General features: G+C 36.8%; 1 protein-coding gene across 1 annotated transcript; it reads right to left on the bottom strand.

Moving 5' to 3' along the window:
* Positions 1-324: 324 nt before the first annotated feature.
* Positions 325-5,666, bottom strand: LOC112751086 (LEAF RUST 10 DISEASE-RESISTANCE LOCUS RECEPTOR-LIKE PROTEIN KINASE-like 2.4). The gene is made up of 3 exons (XM_025800122.2): positions 4,810-5,666; positions 3,707-3,739; positions 325-1,690 (listed from the first exon to the last, which is right to left on the bottom strand). Exons 1-3 carry the CDS (start codon positions 5,582-5,584, stop codon positions 570-572), a joined length of 1,929 nt encoding a protein of 642 aa, XP_025655907.1. The 5' UTR covers positions 5,585-5,666; the 3' UTR covers positions 325-569.
* Positions 5,667-24,954: the final 19,288 nt, after the last annotated feature.

Below are 24,954 nucleotides of genomic sequence, written 5' to 3' on the forward strand. Positions count from 1 at the left end.
GAATAAATTAAATTTGCATAATTTATTCTAGTTTATAAGAACACAAAATTTTGTATTTATATCATTTGTGTCTTGTTCTCAATGTCTTGTGTTATCCTGTTCTAAAAAACAAACGCAGCCCAATATACCCCATTCCAGAACCCACACTCTGCAATTAGAGATTTTTTTGGTCTGCAACACAGAACAATCTAGGGAACAGATCCATCAACCTACCATTTTGTATCCGTGAGCACCTTCTGTTATTAATATTCTTAGGAAATTTTTTCCATCAAGAACAATAGAGCTAAATTGAATCTTGAAAAGCAAAAAGATAACAACCATTCATGGTAAAAGGCATCAACACAATTAGCAGGACCCTTTAACTATTTCTTGATCAATTAGGTACATTATAGAATCTCTGACCTCAATGCATACTTACAATAAATTACAGGTACCACCTTAATGTGAAACCAGAGAATTTTCAAAAATATCTTTCCTCCTCAAGGCAATAGAATTAAGTACTTATCAGTGAAAACATATTCTATGTGTGCTTGGTACATATAGACAACATAGGGGTACAATGCAATGAATTAATTAACAATATAAGAAGATTCTACCAATGCCGATACAATTGTAGAAGATTCTATGGCCGATTTTATCGGAGAAGACAGAACGGGTCTTGGAGGCAATTCCAGGGAGTTCATGCTGCCTTCCAACATTTCTACAACTTTGCTCATTGTTGGTCTATCATCTGGAATTGGTTGAATGCACCATAAACCCACCACTGTCATTTTCTTAACAACATCATTTTCCTCTATGGTCACCTCCCCATCATCATCCGGTCCTAGTTGAGTGCCTTGCTCAAGCCTTTTGTATATCCAATCAGGAAAGTACATCTCGCTTGTTTGATTTGTCTCTGCAATTATGTTCTTCTCCTTCATTCCTACCATTTCTAGAAGCATCATTCCATAACTATAAACATCAGATTTATGTGAAACTCTACCGAAATGTCTGTTCCACACTTCTGGAGCTATATACCCTATTGTTCCTCTAGTTTTGGACATGGAAATGTGACTTTCTTTTCTAGGACAAAGCTTTGCTAACCCGAAATCTGATATCTTAGGACAAAAGTTTTCATCCAAAAGAATATTTCGTGGATTTATGTCAAAATGTAAAATTCGAATGTTGCATCCTCTATGCAAATACTCCAATCCTCTAGCTATCCCTATGGAAATGTGATACAAATGATCCCAACTCAAGAATAGAGAACTTTTAGGTTCTTTTTTGTAAATAAAATTGTCAAGGGAACCATTAGACATAAACTCATAGATTAGAACTTTCTTATGACCTTCTAAGCAAAATCCAAGAAGGGTGACAACATTAACATGAGAAGTTCTACTAATACTAGCTACCTCATTAATAAAATCTTCACCATTTTCTTTGGATTGATTCAACATTTTGACGGCCACATCAGAACCATTGGATAATTTTCCCTTGTATACAATACCAAAACCACCTTGTCCTAATTCATCTTTGAAAGAATTGGTCATTTTCTTCACATCCGAGAATCTATATCTCTTCAGAGTTAAGACTCCTTGATCTCTTAAGAAGGTTTCAATATCTTGGTTATTCTTTATCCTTGATGACTTACATGTAAAACAATTAGCCATTAGTCCAGCAACTATAATTACTACAGCTATAATACCTGAACCTGATACAAGTAGCTTCGGAGAGTTAGGGGTTAAGAAAAACATAGAGAAATATAGATAAGCATAGAGAGCAAATAGATAAATTTATTGAGGAAAAATATATAAATTTTACGACAATAAACATAGGCATTTTTTAAAGATAAAATACAATTTCTTGAAAAGAAACAAAGAAAGAAACATGAAAAATATCAGAAAGTAAATACAACTTTTGTGATGATAAACAGAAAAAGTTATGAAGGTAAACAAAACTTTTTGAAAAGAAACACGAGAAGAAAACACAAATTAAATTTTATTGACAATAAAAAATAGAATTTAATTTTTTGTGGTAAAATATTTTTGAAAGTAAATACAACTTTTTGAATAAAAGCATATGAAGAAAATATAGAAATATATTAGGTATAAACATAGAAATTTTGTTATGATACACAAAAAAATTTTGAAAGTAAATACATAATTTTTTGAAGACAAATGAAAGTAAAAAACACAAAAAATTATTGATGTAAACACAGAAATTTTGGGATGATAAACACAATATTTTGAATATATTAAGGAAAAATACATAAATTTTAGGATGATTAACACAATTTTTTTGAAGGTAAACAAAAAACATTTCGATTAGAAACAGACAAAGAAAAATACTATTACTTGTTGACAATAAACTCATGAATTCTTCAAGGTAAACACAAATTTTGAAGAGAAACACAAGAAGAAAATACAGAAATTTATTGATGATAAATACAAATTTTTTTATAAAGTGTAATTTTTTTCTTTGAAATTTAAAAATTTTAAAAATATTATAAGTTTTATTTTGTTTCATTTTGTCTTAAAAGTTTTTTATTTGCATCAAACATACTCCTGATAGATAAGTTTTCAAAAAGTTTAGGATCAATCTAACAATAATACATGATAACTATGTCTGATTTGCTTGTGTTGAAGTTGTTTTTGTGAAATTGTTGCTGAAGTTGTCCTAAGTTTTTTAGAAAATTAGTCGCTAGGGGTATATTTAATGCAAATAAAAAATTTTTGAAACAAAATAAAATTTAGGGATATTTTTGAAAATTTGAGCAAACTTCAAGGACAAAAATATACTTTATCCCAAATTTTTTGTTAATAAACATGGAAAACTTTTAAGGTAAACACTTTTTTAATAAAAACGTAGAAAAAATACCAAAATTTATTGAAAAAATATAAAAATTATGTTATGATAAACATGAAAATATTTTGAATGCAAATTGTGATAAATAAATACAAAAGTAATTGAGGGTAAATGCAATTTTTTTTAAGAGAAACATAGAAAAAAAATGCATAATTTATACAATAAATACGAAAAGTTTTTGAAGGTAAATACAATTTTTTTTAAGAGAAACATAAAGAAAAATAAAGAATTTTATTGAGGAAAAACATAGAAGTTTTACGATAATAAATATATACATGTTAAAGTAAACACAACTTTTTGAAGAAAAATAAAAAAAGAAAACAAAGTTTATTCATGATAAATATATAAATTTTGTGATCACAAGCATAATTTGAAGGTAAACACAATAACTATTTTAGCGATAAACAAAAATTTTAGCGATAAACATATAAACACAATAACTATTTGTGTTATTCAACTAAAATTTGTGTTACTCAACTAAAAAACTTGTACATTTCGAAACAATTTATGCATTATTCAACTAATATTTACGTGTTATTTAACTAAACTTTTTGTAATTTTTACTAAAATTTCTCTGTTATTTTCTATATCATTAACTAAAAAATCTGTAATGTTCAAAAGAATTTAACTGAAAAACTTCATTTGATTGAAGAAGTTCTCTATCTGAAAAAAAATACCGTAGGAAGATAGGGAAATATTTTGTATGAATAACAAATTAAAACATATAAAAAGAAGAAGCATGGACATTTATGTAGATCATGATTTTAGTTGTACTAAAAAACTTGTGCACGTAAGATGGAGTATATATATTAAGCAACGAAACAACCCTAAGAAAATATGACAGGAGGGCTAGATGTATTACCTATACCGATGATTATCCATCTCCAGTGATGTCCTGCAACAGTTAATATTGAAAACAAACATGAGTTATAACACTCTTGAGCTTTTTTCAAGTTTAAGGTGAAGCCAGCAAGCATAATCATTAATACTTGAGTGTGTGCTTTCAGCATATGTGAACATGAAGAAAGATAACATTAGCCATAAGAATGTGAACATGAAGAAAGTGCAAAGAACAGTTGCTAAGGTAACTACATCATCAGAACATTTCCTAAGGTGTTACTAATTACCATGACCACAAGTTTTCAGGTAAGACTTATCCTTGCAGAAGCAGAGGAAAAAGTTTAAAATAAACAGCATCCTCAAAATTTCAGTGTAATTCTAATGAAACTAACAGCACCATTCATTTCCAGTGGTACATTAATAATAAACTGAGACTAAGGAGCAGTGGGATAATCTATTGGTTCCGTGGTACAGTTATAGAAGAAAGAGAGATTTATGCTATCAGAACTATAAGTAAATGGTAATTGATCAAAGCTATAATTGTGCATGGGATTGGAGTTGAAGGATTATTTGTTGCTTGATATTTGGAAGGGAAGCAGTGAAGTTGGAACCCAGTGGAAGAAGGGAGGGAAAAAGAACAGAACCATTCCCTCTGTTTATTGGATTCACCAAACACTCACTCGCACTCATGATTGGTGTTCGAGAATTGGAGGTTTTCTACTCATTAACTAGCACTACAGTAGAGGATCCAAAGAGGATTAAATGCTTCCGGCGAAAAGGGATTGAATTAAAAAAAACCAATCTTTAATCCATGCATAACTTAGTATTAAAGATATAATAATTAATGTATCTTCTTTCTATTATTTTAATGTTTTAAGAAAAATAATTTTATAATTTGATATTAGAATTTGTATGACTAAAATTTAGAATTCAATCCTGGTTATATTCCATAAGAAAAATAAAGCTAATTTATGCAAAAAATTTAAATAAATCCAAAAAAAAACTCTTATTTAATAAGATGTATCACAGATATAACTATTTAGATACTTCTTTCTAATACTTTAAATTTTTTAAAGTAGTTTCATGTCACCTATTAAAAATTTAAAATGAAGGAAGGATCCATACTCTTTTGTGGAGGGCGATTATCAACGGGGAGAGAACATTGGACGGCGTTAGATCCATGAGGGCAGTAGCAGGTAAATTGATCCGTATTGTTGCTCCCGCAGGTTCCTCCACTGTTCAAGCAACTCATACAATCTTGAGAAAAAGTATACTTCACCAACACACCTTCACCGAAATGCCGAGCAGAAGCACCGTTCAACGCAACAGCCTCAGCGGCCACTTGGATACGATGAACGCAATTCTGAAGGTCTGGATGACTTTCCAGAACCTCTTTTTCCGTACCATTATAATACACAACATAACCGCACCCTAGGCTATGATTATCCGGATAGGAGTAGCTGCAATTATAGAATATGGTGATGTTGTGCACTGTTTGGTTATAGGTGAATGGAAGGTAATTCAGAGAATAATTGAAATCCATAGAGCAAACATCAGGTCTTCCGTCATCCATTAGCAAGGGCACCAATTTCACCCTGTAATAGTTAATTAGGGTCTCAATTGTCACCACATTGAATCGTTGTGACCCCATTTCAATGTAAGCGTAGTGTTTGGCATTCTCCTTGGCGCAGAAAAGCCGAAGTTTGTCATCACCGCCACACTGGCGGGGTCGGTTTTGCCCCCAGAAAGGATAGTACACGTCGCGAAATTCGCCACACTCATATTGCTGCTCACACAGGGAGTAATAATTGGAGGGTGGTGATTGAGAGAGGGATGCTGGCAAAGCTGCCATCAGCCGCAAAGAAATGAAGATCCAGATCCCTGTGACTTTGTAATCCATTATTCAACGACTCCATACACCTTACAGCAGTTTTATTTATTTGCACCATACTGTGTAGTGTGTACGCAGGAAGCATGGTGTTAAGTTTCCATCACCGTGTTTAATTTTTCATATTTTCAGGTGAGGGAGCTGTTGAATGTTGACCACGACCATGGAAAACTAAATACTAATACCAAGTAGGCAGAGTCAGTCGACGCCGAAACTACAACCCACTTTCTTTTAATCAAATGTCTTTCTTATATTCCTTTTAATATAGTAAAGGAAAAGTATAGTTACATGTCAAAAGTATTCCAACATTGAAGTAGCTTTGATCTGAGAAGTAATTAGACAGAATTTAGGAAGTTGAAACAGTTAACTTAGAAGTAAACAAACCCATGCAAGGTAGGGGAACACATAATCTGGCATATCCTTCACTTTGATGGTTCTATCGCTATCAAGGTAAGTATCAGAATTAGAGGTGTAACTGATTTGGTTTATTAAAATGAATTATCAGATGTTGAGTACCAAGGAAACAGTTAAGAGTCAACTTCGTCAAAGTAGTCTAGTATGGTGAAAATGACATCAAATCAAGAAATGGCATAGATCAACTATTTTTATTATATTTTGCGCTAGGTACTTCATCAACATCAACTTGCTATTTAATAATGGCTTAAAGTTGAATGCATTAACATAACATAAACTAGTAATCTATTTTGCATCAGCTGAAATAGAACAAACTGTAGCTAATAACTTATTACCATATCATCAACTTAAAGTCAGCAAATAGACATAAACTAGTGTCTTCCCATCATTATTGTACATCATCTATCATCATAATATCGATGCCAAAGCATCAACATCATTGCATATAAGTAAAAGATAGTTCCAAAGCACAGAATTATTCAAGAAATTGAAATGGCGAAATGAATGAATTACGCCGTCAAGTTAAAGAGTTGCAAGAGCAACTTGCAAAATATGAAGCCGCTCAAAATAATCATGGCAAGCAGAATGAAGACAACTCTTTTATTAAAGAGGATAATGTAAATCTATTTCATTATTCTTCTTCGTCTGAAGATTTGTTCACACAAAGGGCACGATACAAACATGAAAGCTAAATACTTAAAAATCAAAATTGATATTGTTGAGTTTGAAGGGAGACTCCAACCAGATGATTTTAATCGATTGGCTTTGCACAGTGGAAAGAGTGTTCAAGTTAAAAGACATTTCGCACGACAAGCGCGTGAAGCTTGTAGTAATCAAGTTGAAGAAGCCTGCGTTAGTATAGTGGGAGAATCTTAAGCGTCAGTGAGAAAGAGAAGGAAGAAGAAAGATTAAGATATGGGATAAAATGCGTCATGAGTTCAAGCGCAAGTTCCTTCCTTGTCACAGCCCAAAATGAGCCATGACTGAAACCCGGGAAAAATAGTCCCCTAGTAAGCCTAACAGATTTGAATATAAGATAAATAAGAAAGTTATAAGTATTTTTAATGAATTTACAAGTTCTAGAATGAATAGTTACATATTTTTAACAAAAAATTAAATAAATAAATATGGTTGAATCTTGTCTATGACATATGGAGTAGATAATGTCTAAGAACTCAACAAAGAATAAGTACCTATTGCATATCATTGCCCTTGAATAAAAAAACTCACATAATCAAGTATTTATTCTTGAAAAATATTTTTAAAAAAACAGAGTGAGTTTTGCAATCCAGTGACTATACAGCATATCTATAATTCACATGATACCATATAAACATTATTATTAAAGTAACTTTAATTAGAAAATAGTAATTGATACTAATAATTGAAACAATAAGAGAGTTCTCAGTATAGAAATCAAATAGTCTACAATTGGGTGGCTCCACCTTTAAGGGTAGCTCTTTCCTCTCGTATGTCTGTACGAAATGATAGATCCAACGTGTGGTCTACACGTTAGGCTAGCAACGCCCCTGCTAGCTAAGGTTTGAGCCAGATGCATCTAGCTTAACGTCATAATTGCCGTTAACTACGATTTTCTAATACGAGTGATGAGTGGATATTTTATACGCTTTTTGGCATCAATTTCTTAGTATTTTCAGTATGTTTTGTTGAGTTTTAGTAGGTTTTAATGTAAAATTCACTTCTTTGGATATTACTTTGAGCTTTTATGTTTTTCTATGATTTTAGATGAATTTTGGGTGAAATTGGTGAAGTTTTGGCAAAGTCTGATTCGGATGCAAGGAAAGCAGAGCAGATGCTGTTCTCAAAATCTGGAGCTACAGAGGTCCAAATGATGCGTTCTCAACGGCGTTGGAAAGATAACTTCCAAAATTTTTTAACAATATATAATGGTCTATGTTTTTCTTCAGATTGAACAGTCCAAAATGGGCGTTGAACGCCCATACTACCCCCTATGGGGCATTCAACGCCCCAAGACGACCAAGGCTGGGGCGTTCAACGCCACAAAGGGAGCAAGGAAGCAGCAACCCTACCCCCTAGTAGGCGTTCAACGCCAACTTCTTCAAGTTGGACACCAAGCTCTACTCAAATACTCACCAAGTGGGCCCAGAAGTAGATTTTCACACCTTTAGCTTAGTTTATTTCAATTTTGTAATTTTCCAATTACTATTAATGTCTCTTTAGGTTTAGGTTAGTATAAATAGAAAGGAGATCACCATTGTTTAGGATCTCTCTTTTACCATTTTTGAATATTTCAGTTATTTCTCTATACAGTATGAGCAACTAAACCTCCTAAATTAAGGTTAGGAGCTCTGCTAATTCCTATGAATTAATACAAGTACTTTTCCATCTCAATCAATGCGTGATTCTATTCTATGATGCATTGTCGTTCTTCATCCTTATGAATCTCGATTCTACATGAGTTCTTACGAGTCCTGACCCGGATAGTATTGATCTACAACTTGAGGATGCATCACGTATTTCAACATAATTATCTGGATTAATTGGATATGTGACATATAACCCCGTTAGTCAGGGGCAATTAAGGTTCATGTGGCTCTAAGGGCTAGAACCATAAGAGCAGCAATCTCTGATTCGGAAGATCCGACCTTGTCTGTAGCGTTTTGAGTAGGATCAGTAGAGAGATTGACTAGCGCGCGCTTCACCCTCTCCCAGATTGATCTAGTCCATTCGGATGTTCAATCTGGACCTAAGGAGATTAATGACCACGACTCATGGCTTAATCACTTGCAACCTTGCCGTTGAAGGAATCATTCATTGTTAAAGTAGAATGTACGACGTGTTAATTCAGAAGAAGAAGCAACTCCGAAGCCTTAACTGATGTCTCATCACTGAGCCTACCGTATCCATTTACCGCTTTTGTTATTGTTGCTTATGCGCCTATACAATCAAACTTACCTTTCTATTCGCCTGACTAAAATCTGTAGGATAACCACAGTTTGCTTAATCCGACAATCCTCGTGGGATTTGACCCTCGTTCACCTGAGGTATTACTTGAACGACCCGGTGCACTTGCCGGTTCAGTTGTGCGAGTTTAAATTTTCGCGCACCAACGAGCCTCCCAAACCAAATATAACAAATTCTTCGGTCTTTCAAACATATGAGGTATCAAATCAAATCAAATAATACTTTCTCATCCAAACCATTTTTAATCATATTTTCTCAATCTTAAAGCATCTCAAACATATTTCACAATTTCAAAATAAGTGAGTACCAACAAATACTTCAATGCTTCAAAAAATATATTTTTGAGTAAAATCAAATGTTTTAAAATAACATAAAATTTCATCAAACATATCTATCGTCTCATAAAAATATATAGTCTCATGTATGTAAAAATGAGCTTAACAAAGACAAATATTTAATTATAATAAATTGATTGTTCAAGCCAATTTAAAATCATTTGATAGTAATCTTTGTAAGTATAACTATAAGTTCAAAGCATCGTATATCAAAATAATTATAGATACAAAGCCAAACAATTATAAATGTAAAGCCTACTCACAACTTGGTCCCAAGAGACCGAAGAGATCAAACACAGAGTGCCAAATTAAATGTTGAAACCCCATGGTGGTTGTGTTAAGGTGACAACATAAAACAAAGAAGGCATCGATGATGATAGAAGGTGTAACGCCCTACCATACAGAGTCTTATGCTTAAGTCATAATTCAGAGATGGTAAGGTATTACGACCTCTAAAACAAAAATTTAGTACGTATAGTAGTATGAATAATTGATTATAACTAGGAGCCTTTGTAGAAAAAGGGGTAAACAAAAACCGTAACTCGAACGCGCAACACTCCGATCGATAACGTAACGAGCAAAGGATAAGCTAACGCAAGATCATATATATAAAGAGTGTCAAAAACAAGAATATCAAGACTCAAAACCCGGCTGCGAAGAGAACCGGTCCGAGCATAGCAATATATACATATGATAAAATAAGGAAACCCCAAAGGAAACCCAAAGGGACACAAATACAGAAAACCTATTCTCCAAAAATCCCCTCTAGAAGGAGTCATCACAGTTTGTATTATTTAATGGAGATAAAAGTATCTAAACAAGATATATAAACCAAACAGAGTCCCAAGAACAAAGGATCTTCGCTAATCCAGAAGTCCCCAACATGTCTCAACGAGAAGCCTCGCGTCCTGCATCTGAAAACCACAAAATCCGCATGGGTGAGAACCAGAGGTCCCCAGCACGGTAACAGCTTCCACATATATAATACATAATAATAGAGGAAAGCCAAAGGCAATCCTAGAACTTCCTCCAGATAATATCAAAGCTTATAAACAAGCTAAACCATATAAGGGTATCTGACTAAAGATTCTTCAGTCTAACTAATACTTCCCTTTCCAATTCCTTCAAACCTCCCAACCACCAGCAGGAGTATATTATAGCAAACACAGTTATATCAGACAAAGAATATACAAATAGGAGCAGTTAAGACATTTAGACAATTAGCAAGTAATATGCAGTCAAATAGGCAATCTCAAACAATTCACATAGTATGCATATGATGAATGCCTGTCCCTAGTGGCTGATGATATCATCTGTCGGTTATAGAGCCAACCCGACAAGTCCTGGTAGCTAACCATTGGACTGTCCCTCTGTCGCGCATCCCCAACTCGAGTTATACTCGTTATAAACTTGATCATAAACATGATCCATATCCATCACCCTCACTGGTGAATATTTCGGGGGCGAGCTCATCCGGGTCTTTCACAGTGCCCGGCCACACTTACGACATAGGGTCAACAGAGTCTCGAGCCTCCACCTGGAGCACGTGGTGGCTAGCCACTGCTTCCTCCCAGGGATCTCGTGCCTCTGATAGTGGAAGTGCAAATCTCAATTATCAATAATTCAGCATAAGCATGCATGAATTCTCATCCATGGATCAACATCCATATCAGCCATCCGGCTCACGGTTCAGTCCAGAACCAGCCAATATTCATATTATACACAGCCTTTCCGGCTCACGGTTAAATCCATAACCAGCCGTTTCATTAGCAATTATAGCCTTTCGGCCCATGGCTTAACAAGCACTTCCACCACCATCCTCCGCATCTCACATAATAATCTTGATCCTCATTGATCATTCATTTTTCCCTTGCTTCACTCGCAAGTTACCTCATTCACTAGCCCCCTTTTTAATAGCTAGGCATGTCATAATGATTTAAGACATAAGTGGTGAGATCGGAGGCTTAGAAGTATGAAATTTGGCTTTTAAAACTCAAAAATCAACTTTGGGATGAAAACAGGTCCACGCGTACGCGCACTCCACGCGCACGCGTGGATGGCGCTTTCTCGAAGAACGGCGCGTACGCACCAAGTGCGCCTATGCGCGAGGGGTCATTCTGCTAAAAATTTTCTAAGTTAAAAGCTGCAGAATTTACAGATTCAAACCCCAATCTTCCGACGGACATAACTTCCTCATTTTAAATCGTTTTTCACTCGTTCTTCGAACGGCATGGACATCATGGATCCAATTTCATTTCTAAACAGATTTGGCACAAATCAGAGATCCGTAGTCCAAGTTATGTCCCGTCAAAGTATGCCCAAAAACCATGTTTTCATACAAAACCACAAGGTGCCATTTTCAAAACAAGCCACTTTCAACTCTTTTCAAAATCAATCAAACATGCCAATTTCAATCCTTCTCTTTGAAATCATTCAAAATGTACCAAAATCAACAACAAGCCATCCTCAACTCACACATTGACACTTTACCAAGGTTTCCAAAACCACATCCAACCATTTTAACACTTCTCAATCAAATGGCTAAAGGACAAACACAATATCATGTCATACATCCTTCCCCATCCCAATTTCCAATAATACCATTTCCAATTAACCATCATTATACATAATCAACATCATACTCACCATCAACATGGTACCACCCATCAATTCAACCTCAATTATCCATCAAGCATATATCACAACATGCATTTCTCATATTTCACACAATCAAGGCATCAATATTCATAATCACATATATGAACACATCATATATTTCAACCATTCAACAACACCAACAATTCAATGCCTATCTTAGGGCCTCTAGCCTAAGTATTTCCTACCACATTACATATTAGATACGGGAAACTAAAACCATACCTTAGCCGATTTTCCCAAGCTCCCCCGGAGCACTTCCAAACCACTTATCCACAAGCTCTCAAGGCCTCAACACCTCCAAGAACAGATTTTTCACCACCAAACCCTTTCCAAGCTTTTCAAAGTCACCAATCAAGCTCCAATATTCACATATACACAACCTAAGCCACAACCATCATACCCATACACAACATCTCAAAACCCAAACATCATAGAACAAAAAAATCACACTAGGGTTGAGAATCTTACCACACCCAAGGTCCAAGGAGACAACATTAACCTTCTCCTTCAAGAGAGTTGGGTCCTATAACATCAAAGAACCCAAAATCTCAACATTTTACCCATGAAACTCGAAAATAAGGGCTGGAATTTCGAACAGAAACACGTGGCTTACCTCAAGATTAGTTGTATGGGTTTTGTAGAGCTCTCCGCGGTGAACGCGTGGCCGCAAACGGAGCGGCAATCGGAGATCTAGATCAAAAGTTATGGTGGTTTGAAGATCAAGTGAGAGAAAGAACTTGAGAGAGTGTTCTTCCTCCCCTCTCTTCAATTTCAGCGTGTTTGAGTGTGTTGTGAGGAGAGAGAGTGCTGAAAACTAGGGTTTTGGTTTAGTTATGTTGGGCCAAGGGCCCACTTTGGGTCCGGTTGGCCCGGTTTGGCCCGTTCGGTCCAATCTTGGTCCGAATTCTATAAAATTGGTACCGAAATTCTCGTCTCAATTTCCTCTATCATATTAAGCCATAAAAATATCATTTTTGGCTTTCTAGAATAAATTCTCATATATGGGTTAATTAGCCGTTAATTAACCAGGTCTTACATTCTACCCACCTAATTGGGAATTTTGCCCACAAAATTCAAATTCAAATTCAATTACCTGAGAATAAGTGCGGATAATCCGTTCGCATCTCCGACTCAAGTTCCCAAGTGTGTTCCTCAACACCGCCTCGACTCCAAGCCACTTTGACTAATGAAACCTCTTTTCCACGCAACCGTTTGATACTAGTATCATCAATTCTGACTGGAGCCACTGGAAGCGTCAAATCTTCTCTTAACTGAACCGATTCGGGTTCTAACACATGGCTAGCATCAGGAGTGTACTTTCGAAGCTGCGACACGTGAAATACGTCGTGCAGGTTTGAAAGATGGGGTGGTAAAGCCACCCGATACGCCACTGGCCCAATCCTCTCCAAGGTCTGAAATGGACCAATGTATCGAGGATTCAACTTCTTTTCTTTAATCGCTCTACCTACTCCTGTGGTCGGAGTAAATTTCAGGAAAACATGATCTCCTGCCTCAAATTCTAAGGGCTTTCGCCTTTGATCGGCGTAACTCTTTTGACGACTCTGCGCCGTAAGCATCCTATCTCGGATCTTCTTGACTTGTTCAGTGGTCTCAGCTATCATTTCCGGCCCCAACAAGCCTTTCTCTCCAGCTTCATACCAACATAGTGGAGATTGACATTTTCTCCCATACAAAGCCTCATACGGAGCCATTCCGATGCTCGCATGGTAACTATTATTGTATGCAAACTCTACTAACGGCATATACCGATCCCAACTCGCTGGTTGGTCCAAAACACAAGCTCTCAACATATCCTCTAGTGTTTGGATCGTCCTCTCGGATTGACCATCTGTTTGAGGATGGTAAGTTGTACTCAAGCTTAATCGGGTTCCAAAAGCTTTCTGAAATGCACCCCAGAACCTCGAAGTGAAACGAGGATCTCTATCAGAGATTATAGTAGCAGGTACACCATGGAGTCTCACAATCTCCTTTATGTATAACCGAGCTAGCTCCTCAAGGGTGTAAGTCATCCGAACGGGTAAAAAGTGAGCTGACTTCGTCAGTCGGTCCAGATCACCCAGATAGCATCAAAACCAGTCCTAGTCCTTGGCAATCCCGACACAAAGTCCATTGCAATACTTTCCCACTTCCATTGCGGAACCTCTAAGGGTTGCAACATCCCGGAAGGTCTTTGATGTTCAATCTTTACCTTTTGACAAGTTAAGCACTTTGAAACATATTCCGCCACATCATTCTTCATACCCGGCCACCAAAACATCGCCTTTAAATCATGGTACATCTTAGTACTTCCCGGGTGAATGGAGAATCCGCTTTTATGTGCCTCCTTTAAGATATCTTGCCTCAAAGTGCCAACATCCGGCACCATGATCCTACCCTTGAATCTCCATAACCCATCTTTCTCTTCCGACACTCTCCACTGTTTTCCTTGCTCGATAGCCGGTAACACCTTCCATAACGCTTCATCATTTTCATGAGCCTTTAGGAGTTCGGACTTAAAGTCGCTCGAGATTTCTAATCGGCTCAAACACAAGGTTCCAGATACTTCTCGAGCACCAATTTTTAGACTCTCGAATCCCTTGAGCAACTTCTCCTCTTGAAGCATCATCCAAGACGCATATAACGACTTTCGACTTAACGCATCCGCCACTATATTTGCCTTTCCAGGATGGTAATTTAACTCAAAGTCGTAGTCCTTCAACAATTCCATCCACCTTCTCTGCCTCATATTAAGCTCTTTCTGATCAAAGAGATACTTCAAGCTCTTATGATCAGAGAAAACTTGGAACTTAACCCCATAGAGATAATGCCTCCACACCTTCAAGGCAAACACAACCGCAGCGAGTTCCAAATCGTGCGTAGGGTAACTAACTTCATGAGGTCTCAACTGTCGTGAGGCATACGCCACCACATTATGGTGCTGCATCAGCACGCACCCTAGGCCCTTTAACGATGCATCACAGTACACCTCAAAAGGCTCGTTCGGCTCAGGTAACACTAACACAGGTGCAGTGGTCAACTTTTTCTTCAATGTCTGAAAGCTCTCCTCGCACTCAGGAGTCCAAACAAACGGAGTGTCTTTGCGAGTTAACTTTGTCAACGGCAAAGCTAATTGCGAAAAGCCTTTGATGAACCTTCGGTAATAGCCAGCTAAACCCAGAAAACTCCTTATCTCAGTTACTGTGGTTGGTTGCTTCCAATCCATCACAGCTTCTACCTTGGTTGGATCTACGGCTATTCCCTTCTTACTCACCACGTGACCCAAAAACTTCACCTTATCCTTCCAAAACTCACACTTAGACAGTTTCGCATAGAGTTTCTTCTCCTTTAGAATCTGCAACACGGTCCTCAGGTGTTCCGCATGCTCTTCTTCAGTCTTGGAGTAAATCAGTATGTCATCAATGAAGACAACAACGAATTTATCCAAAAACGGACGGAATACTCTATTCATGTAATCCATAAACACTGCAGGAGCGTTCGTCAACCCAAAAGACATTACAGTATACTCGTAATGACCATAACGAGTCCTGAAAGCAGTCTTAGGGATATCCTCACCCCTCACCCTTATCTGGTGATAACCGGATCGCAAATCAATCTTAGAGAAAACCCCAGCTCCTTGTAACTGATCCATGAGATCATCAATCCTCGGCAATGGGTACTTATTCTTTATGGTGACCTTGTTCAGCTGCCTGTAATCCACACAGAGTCGCATACTTCCATCTTTCTTCTTTACCAGTAACACTGGAGCTCCCCACGGGGAAACACTTGGTCGGATAAAGTTCTTACCCAACAATTCCTCTAACTGAGACTTTAGCTCGGCCATCTCTAATGGTGACATCCTATAAGGAGCACTTGAGATTGGTCCCGCCCCAGGCACCAATTCAATAGCAAACTCGACCTCTCGGTTAGGTGGAAATTCCTCAATATCATCGGGAAACACTTCCGGAAACTCACACACTACCGGAATCTGATCCAACCTTTGATCATCACCCGAAACACCCGCGGTTAACAACAGGATACCCTGACATTCGGTTCCAGAACAGTTCACCATCATTGAATTCAAGTAATAATTATTCACCACAACCGGCCCTTCTGTATCCTCCGGCATAAAGTACACCGACTTGGTAGAACAATCAAGCAGGACATGGTTTTCGGATAACCAGTCCAATCCCAAGATAAGATCAAGACCGATCATCGGTAAGCAGATTAGATTATGGACAAAATCACGCTGCTTGAACCTAAACGAAACTTTCGGGCATCCTAGTCTAGTTACCATGGCTTCATGGGTAGCATTTTGTACCTTTAGGTCATAACCTAAGGTTACGATCTTCAATCCTAACTCATGGGCTTTCTCAAATGCAATTAATGAATGCGATGCTCCCGAATCAAATAAAGCATTTAAAGTTTGACCAGCCATTTCACAGTTACCTCGAATGAGTGTCTCGGATCCCTCTGCACCCACAGCTGAGGTGGTGAACACCCGACCCGTCTGTTGTGCTTTCCCAGCACCTTGCTTTTGCTTCTCTGGACAACTTGCGGCTTTATGCCCCGCCTTTCCGCAATTGTAGCACAAACCCCATCCGGCCTTGCATGGTACTCCCGGATGGTGACTCCCACACCTAGTACAAGCTTGTTCATTCTGAGGTTGCTTCCCAAACTTCTTCCCTTGGAAATTGTTGTTGTTGTTGGGCTTCCTGAAAGAGCTCCCCCTCTTGAAAGACGGACCTCTAGGTGCAAAGCCCTTCCCTCGGTTCTGTGGAAATGAACCTTTGTGACTCCCTTTCTCAGCGGTTGCCCTTTTCACACACTCCTCAGCAACCCTACACTTGTTCACTAATTCGGAGAAAGTCCTAATCTCCATTGGTCCTACTGAACTGAAGATATCACTCCGGAGTCCTCCTTCATACTTAACACACTTCCATTCCTCATATTCCACCGGAGTCCCTTGGCACATACGAGAGAACCTGAACAGCTCCTCAAACTTGTCAGTATACTCTGATATGGACATAGTACCCTGCTTCAGCTGTAACAATTCAAGTTCCTTAGCCGTCCTAGCAGAAGTCGGAAAGTACTTCTTATAGAACTCTTCTTGAAAGACATTCCAGGTGATATAGTCATCACCCTGCTGCAGAAGACGTCGGATGCCTTGCCACCAATGCGACGCCTCACCGGTGAGCATATAAGTGGCAAACTCGACACGCTGTCCTTCAGGTACCACTTGTGCTTGTAATGCTCGCTCTATAGCCTGAAACCATGTATCGGCCTCAGTCGGGCTAGTAGTTCCCTTGAACTTAGGTGGATTAACCTTCAAAAAGTTCGCCAGTGTCATCGGGCCCTGAACTCCACCTCCGTCATTACCATGGTTGTTCATCTGTTGACCAAGAGCCTCAGCAGTGGCTTGCATAGCAGCAGCCATATTCTCCAACGCAGTCATAAAGTTCACCGGGTCATTAGGATTATTCTCCGGTGCACGAGCATTCGTACGACCTCTCGCACTACCTCTACCGCGTCCACGAGGCGCCATCTGGTTCCTATACACACCCAACAATCGATATTAAGTTGATCAGTCTCAATATCGAAAGTCTAGTGCTTCAAAGTCCCAAATGCATGCTCATGAACGTTTATGCCAATTATATCAAGCAGATATACTAATAGCACATAACACACACACAGAGAATGCACAGAAGCATAGTCAGTCCATCCCTCAGGCTCTATAGGAACGAACTGCTCTGATACCATAATGTAACGCCCTACCATACAGAGTCTTATGCTTAAGTCATAATTCAGAGATGGCAAGGTATTACGACCTCTAAAACAAAAATTTAGTACGTATAGTAGTATGAATAATTGATTATAACTAGGAGCCTTTGTAGAAAAAGGGGTAAACAAAAACCGTAACTCGAACGCGCAACACTCCGATCGATAACGTAACGAGCAAAGGATAAGCTAACGCAAGATCATATATATAAAGAGTGTCAAAAACAAGAATATCAAGACTCAAAACCCGGCTGCGAAGAGAACCGGTCCGAGCATAGCAATATATACATATGATAAAATAAGGAAACCCCAAAGGAAACCCAAAGGGACACAAATACAGAAAACCTATTCTCCAAAAATCCCCTCTAGAAGGAGTCATCACAGTTTGTATTATTTAATGGAGATAAAAGTATCTAAACAAGATATATAAACCAAACAGAGTCCCAAGAACAAAGGATCTTCGCTAATCCAGAAGTCCCCAACATGTCTCAACGAGAAGCCTCGCGTCCTGCATCTGAAAACCACAAAATCCGCATGGGTGAGAACCAGAGGTCCCCAGCACGGTAACAGCTTCCACATATATAATACATAATAATAGAGGAAAGCCAAAGGCAATCCTAGAACTTCCTCCAGATAATATCAAAGCTTATAAACAAGCTAAACCATATAAGGGTATCTGACTAAAGATTCTTCAGTCTAACTAATACTTCCCTTTCCAATTCCTTCAAACCTCCCAACCACCAGCAGGAGTATATTATAGCAAACACAGTTATATCAGACAAAGAATATACAAATAGGAGCAGTTAAGACATTTAGACAATTAGCAAGTAATATGCAGTCAAATAGGCAATCTCAAACAATTCACATAGTATGCATATGATGAATGCCTGTCCCTAGTGGCTGATGATATCATCTGTCGGTTATAGAGCCAACCCGACAAGTCCTGGTAGCTAACCATTGGACTGTCCCTCTGTCGCGCATCCCCAACTCGAGTTATACTCGTTATAAACTTGATCATAAACATGATCCATATCCATCACCCTCACTGGTGAATATTTCGGGGGCGAGCTCATCCGGGTCTTTCACAGTGTCCGGCCACACTTACGACATAGGGTCAACAGAGTCTCGAGCCTCCACCTGGAGCACGTGGTGGCTAGCCACTGCTTCCTCCCAGGGATCTCGTGCCTCTGATAGTGGAAGTGCAAATCTCAATTATCAATAATTCAGCATAAGCATGCATGAATTCTCATCCATGGATCAACATCCATATCAGCCATCCGGCTCACGGTTCAGTCCAGAACCAGCCAATATTCATATTATACACAGCCTTTCCGGCTCACGGTTAAATCCATAACCAGCCGTTTCATTAGCAATTATAGCCTTTCGGCCCATGGCTTAACAAGCACTTCCACCACCATCCTCCGCATCTCACATAATAATCTTGATCCTCATTGATCATTCATTTTTCCCTTGCTTCACTCGCAAGTTACCTCATTCACTAGCCCCCTTTTTAATAGCTAGGCATGTCATAATGATTTAAGACATAAGTGGTGAGATCGGAGGCTTAGAAGTATGAAATTTGGCTTTTAAAACTCAAAAATCAACTTTGGGATGAAAACAGGTCCACGCGTACGCGCACTCCACGCGCACGCGTGGATGGCGCTTTCTCGAAGAACGGCGCGTACGCACCAAGTGCGCCTATGCGCGAGGGGTCATTCTGCTAAAAATTTTCTAAGTTAAAAGCTGCAGAATTTACAGATTCAAACCCCAATCTTCCGACGGACATAACTTCCTCATTTTAAATCGTTTTTCACTCGTTCTTCGAACGGCATGGACATCATGGATCCAATTTCATTTCTAAACAGATTTGGCACAAATCAGAGATCCGTAGTCCAAGTTATGTCCCGTCAAAGTATGCCCAAAAACCATGTTTTCATACAAAACCACAAGGTGCCATTTTCAAAACAAGCCACTTTCAACTCTTTTCAAAATCAATCAAACATGCCAATTTCAATCCTTCTCTTTGAAATCATTCAAAATGTACCAAAATCAACAACAAGCCATCCTCAACTCACACATTGACACTTTACCAAGGTTTCCAAAACCACATCCAACCATTTTAACACTTCTCAATCAAATGGCTAAAGGACAAACACAATATCATGTCATACATCCTTCCCCATCCCAATTTCCAATAATACCATTTCCAATTAACCATCATTATACATAATCAACATCATACTCACCATCAACATGGTACCACCCATCAATTCAACCTCAATTATCCATCAAGCATATATCACAACATGCATTTCTCATATTTCACACAATCAAGGCATCAATATTCATAATCACATATATGAACACATCATATATTTCAACCATTCAACAACACCAACAATTCAATGCCTATCTTAGGGCCTCTAGCCTAAGTATTTCCTACCACATTACATATTAGATACGGGAAACTAAAACCATACCTTAGCCGATTTTCCCAAGCTCCCCCGGAGCACTTCCAAACCACTTATCCACAAGCTCTCAAGGCCTCAACACCTCCAAGAACAGATTTTTCACCACCAAACCCTTTCCAAGCTTTTCAAAGTCACCAATCAAGCTCCAATATTCACATATACACAACCTAAGCCACAACCATCATACCCATACACAACATCTCAAAACCCAAACATCATAGAACAAAAAAATCACACTAGGGTTGAGAATCTTACCACACCCAAGGTCCAAGGAGACAACATTAACCTTCTCCTTCAAGAGAGTTGGGTCCTATAACATCAAAGAACCCAAAATCTCAACATTTTACCCATGAAACTCGAAAATAAGGGCTGGAATTTCGAACAGAAACACGTGGCTTACCTCAAGATTAGTTGTATGGGTTTTGTAGAGCTCTCCGCGGTGAACGCGTGGCCGCAAACGGAGCGGCAATCGGAGATCTAGATCAAAAGTTATGGTGGTTTGAAGATCAAGTGAGAGAAAGAACTTGAGAGAGTGTTCTTCCTCCCCTCTCTTCAATTTCAGCGTGTTTGAGTGTGTTGTGAGGAGAGAGAGTGCTGAAAACTAGGGTTTTGGTTTAGTTATGTTGGGCCAAGGGCCCACTTTGGGTCCGGTTGGCCCGGTTTGGCCCGTTCGGTCCAATCTTGGTCCGAATTCTATAAAATTGGTACCGAAATTCTCGTCTCAATTTCCTCTATCATATTAAGCCATAAAAATATCATTTTTGGCTTTCTAGAATAAATTCTCATATATGGGTTAATTAGCCGTTAATTAACCAGGTCTTACAGAAGGCAACAACAGCGGCACGCCAGTGGTGGATGTCAATGGCTCCAGCAGTGTAGTGCAGTTGGGTAGCGAGCTCCAGCTCTAGTGAACATGGAAGACCAGAGGTGATAGTAACGGAACAGAGCACAGTAGCTCCGGCGAGCTCCATCTCCCTTCAAACCCAATAGCGGCACAGCTCCCACGGCAACCTCCTTCTACGGTGACAGCAGTAGAAGCATCACTAATGGTAGTCATCATGTCCTCCCCAAACTCTGACGGGTCTGTGGCATCAGCTCGCCCCTCTCTCTTTTCAAAGCTCTTTATCTCTCTCACTACGCCGCGATAGCACTCAACCCTGCCAGTGCCATCCCCTCTTCCTCCCCTCCTTTTTTTTTTCTTCCTTTCTCTTCCTCTATTCTCAGTCCCATTATCTTTTTCTCTTTTCATTTCTTTTATTAAGTGTGTCATGAGATTGTGAGAGTGAGAGATGTTTGTGTTTGTTCGACTGAGTGAGAGGGATGGTGAGGTGTGCGTTAATAAAATTAGGGTTAAGAAAGAAAGAAGAAAATATCGAGTGGAGTGGGTCCAAAAAATTCTTTTTTTCAATTATTATTTGGTTATTACATTCCTGAACATTACAAGCTAGACACCTTCATCAAATTTTACAATTTGAGGCAAAAGTCATTATCTGTAGAAGAATATACAATGAACTTTGAAGACTTTCTAAGTGTGACATTCAAGAGCCTGAAGAACAAACAATTGCTCGTTATCTTAGAGGACTGAACACAGAAATTTTTTATGTCGTTCATTTGCAACTATATTGGACTTTGGATGATGTCATTAGGCTGTCATTAAAGATTAAAAAGTAAAAAACACAAAGGAATAACACTCAGTCGGCAAAGGACAAAGAAGTCGTCATTGATGTTCAACAAGAAATGAAGACAGGATCTTTTAAAAGCAACAAGGAGGTTGGATCATCAGGTAAGAAATGCTTCAAATGTTAAGATTTTGGACATATTGCTGTTGATTGTCCAAACAAAAGGGTTATCACTCTTGACGAAGAAAGAGTTAACGAAGAACCAATCTAGGAGCAAGAGGAAGAATGTGAGGTTGACTATGCTATTGAAGAAGTTCCAGCTAATTGTGGAAAAGTTTTAGTAGTTCATTGAAGCTTGAATACTGTAAGGATAACAGAAGATGAGAGTTGGCGACGCCACAACATCTTTCACATAAGATGCACTGTTGAAGAGAAGGTTTGTAAGGTCATCATAGATAACGGAAGTTGTGACAATGATATTTCAAATTATATGATCGACAAACTGATGCTTTCAACTGAATTACATCCTCATCCTTACAAGTTGCATTGGTTAAAAAAAGAGAATGAAGTTAAGGTAACAAAGTGATGTTGTGATCCAATTTTCTATAGGAAGTAAATACAAGGATAAAATGTGGTGTGACGTCATTTCAATAGACGCGTGTCACTTACTGTTAGGACATCCTTGGTAATATAATCGTCAAGTTATCCATGATGGTTTCAAAAATACATACTCATTTATCAAAGATGGTAAGAAGATCATATTAACTTCGTTACGACATGTAGATGGTCAAAAAAATCAAGCTGAATTATGCCTTCTTTTCACATCTTTCAAGACCAAATGCACTCATCAATGGGATCTTTCGCTACTACAAGCTGAGTCTTTTTCAATCTAGGGAGGATAATACAAGAGCTCTTTTTAACCCAAGAAAAATAATACAGGAGTTCTTTCTAACCCAGAGAGAATGATGTAGGAGCATATATTTTTATGTTTGTGTTGTTAATTAAAGTAGTCTAGTTTAGCATATGCTATTATATTGTGTTACGAGTTAATCCCAGATTATCTAAGTCATAAAGGTTTTTCCCTCCTCCTATTAGTATAAATATGTATATGTACCGTTTTTACTTATCAAGTTGAATTGATTGAGTTATATATTGGATAAGCTGTGTGTTTATTTTCTTCTAGACTCTTTGAGAGTAAGAGGTGCATCCTTGATTTAGCCAATATCAAAATAGATTTTTGACTATTTTTACTATAGTGAGATTGTTAACCTTGCGTCATCTAGTTTAACTTTAAATAAATAAATTTTTGTGAAAGTAAACACACAATTTATAAAGAGAAACAATGCAAGAAAACACATATTTATTGACGATAAACACATAAATTTTTTGGAGGTATTGAAAAAAAAATTAAGATGATAAATACATAAATTTTTGAATATATAAAAAAATGTTTTGATAAAAACAAATGAAGAGAACATTGGAAACTTATTGCCGATAAACTTTGAAACTTTTTAAGGTAACACAAATTTTTGAATTGAAATATATATTAGAAGCATATAAATTTACTGACGATAAACATATAAATTTTGTGGTGATAAATACAAAAAAATTTCGGAAGGTAAATACAATTTTTTTTAAAATAGAAACGCAGGTAAAATCCACAGAAATTTATTGAAGAAAAATATAAAATTTTGTGATGATAAAGATAGAAATGTTTTGAAGATAAATTCACACCTTTTTGAAAAGAAAAAGGAAGAAAACACATGAATTTATTATCGATAATAAATACATAAATTTTGTAATAATAAGAGAAATATAGAAAAACCTTAAAAATATTCTATGATAAAACAGAAAACTTTTAAAAGTAAACACAATTTTTTAAAAGGAAATATAGGAGAAGAAACAAAAATTTATTGACGAAATGCACATAAATTTTACTACAATAAAATACCAAATTTTTGAAACTAAAAGCAATTTTTTAAGAGAAAAAAAAGAAAGAAACGACTGAAATTTGTTAACAGAGCACATAAACTTTGTGATGGTAACCATAAAAAACTTTTGGAGGTAAATTCTGTAAATATAACTTATTGAAGAGAAACATAGAAAAAGAATCACATATTAAAAAATAAATTTTATGATGATAAACACATAAATTCAAACAAAAATATTATTTATAAATTAAAATTAATTATTATATATTTTTGTAAGTATATATGTTCAGTTTAGTTTATCGTTAGTGTGCATTTAATTTGTATGTATTTTGTACAAATGGTTAATTTTGGTTAATAATTTGTGTATATCTAACGTAATTAAATTTTAAAATATTTTGTATTATTCAATTTATATTTCAGTGTTAGTTGTTCAACTAAAAAATTTGTACAAATCAAAATAATTTATGTATTATATTTTACCTAAGTCTTTATATTTTTTTTTTCAATTGGATATCTCTATACCAAATCTAATTTTATAATTAAATCCTTATTCTAATAAAAATATTAGAAATAATAGAATATTTTATTGGAATTAATAAAATATTCTATTAATTCTAACGTTTTTATTATATAGTAAAAATTTAATTACAAAATCAAATATGTTATAAGAATTAAATTATAAAAAAAATATAAAAATTTAATTAAAAATTTAATAAAATTATAAAAACTGATAGAATAATTAAATTTTATTTTTTATATCATTTAACTAAAAAATTGATACAGCTCAAAAAAATTTAACTAAATAATTGATTTGCTTGAATAAATACTCCATTTTTTAAGAAAAATATAGGAAGACAGAGAAATATTTTGTATCTAACTATCTATCTATCTATACGATATAAAAGTTTATACCAAATTACCAATATTGTTACACAATAAAAAAATTGACAATTTGATATTTTACCATTTTATAATTTTGTCACCCAAACATTATATTATTGTATAGGTGTCTATCTTTCGCTTGTGTTACCATCTAAGTTTGTTTTCTATCTATAATATTTTAAGAAACAATTATAATTGCATTTATTTTATTCATTAACTATAATCACTAATTCTCACTAATTACTATCATTAATTGCACATAATATATTCTCTCTCCTTTTTACTCATTCTCAAATAATTACCAGCAAGTTTATTCTTTTATTTTTAAAAAAAGACAAATTAGTCCCTAAC

The sequence above is a fragment of the Arachis hypogaea genome, chromosome 15 (assembly GCF_003086295.3).
Source record: "Arachis hypogaea cultivar Tifrunner chromosome 15, arahy.Tifrunner.gnm2.J5K5, whole genome shotgun sequence".
In the NCBI taxonomy this organism is placed as follows: domain Eukaryota; kingdom Viridiplantae; phylum Streptophyta; class Magnoliopsida; order Fabales; family Fabaceae; genus Arachis; species Arachis hypogaea.

Coding starts and splice junctions, on each gene's coding strand:
- LOC112751086 (XM_025800122.2), bottom strand. CDS start 5,584: ATGGATTACAAAGTCACAGGGATCTGGATCTTCATTTCTTTGCGGCTG. Junction 3,740..4,809: donor TAATCGCCCTCCACAAAAGA/GTATGGATCCTT, acceptor TAACTGTTGCAG/GACATCACTGGAGATGGATA. Junction 1,691..3,706: donor ATGGATAATCATCGGTATAG/GTAATACATCTA, acceptor TACTTGTATCAG/GTTCAGGTATTATAGCTGTA.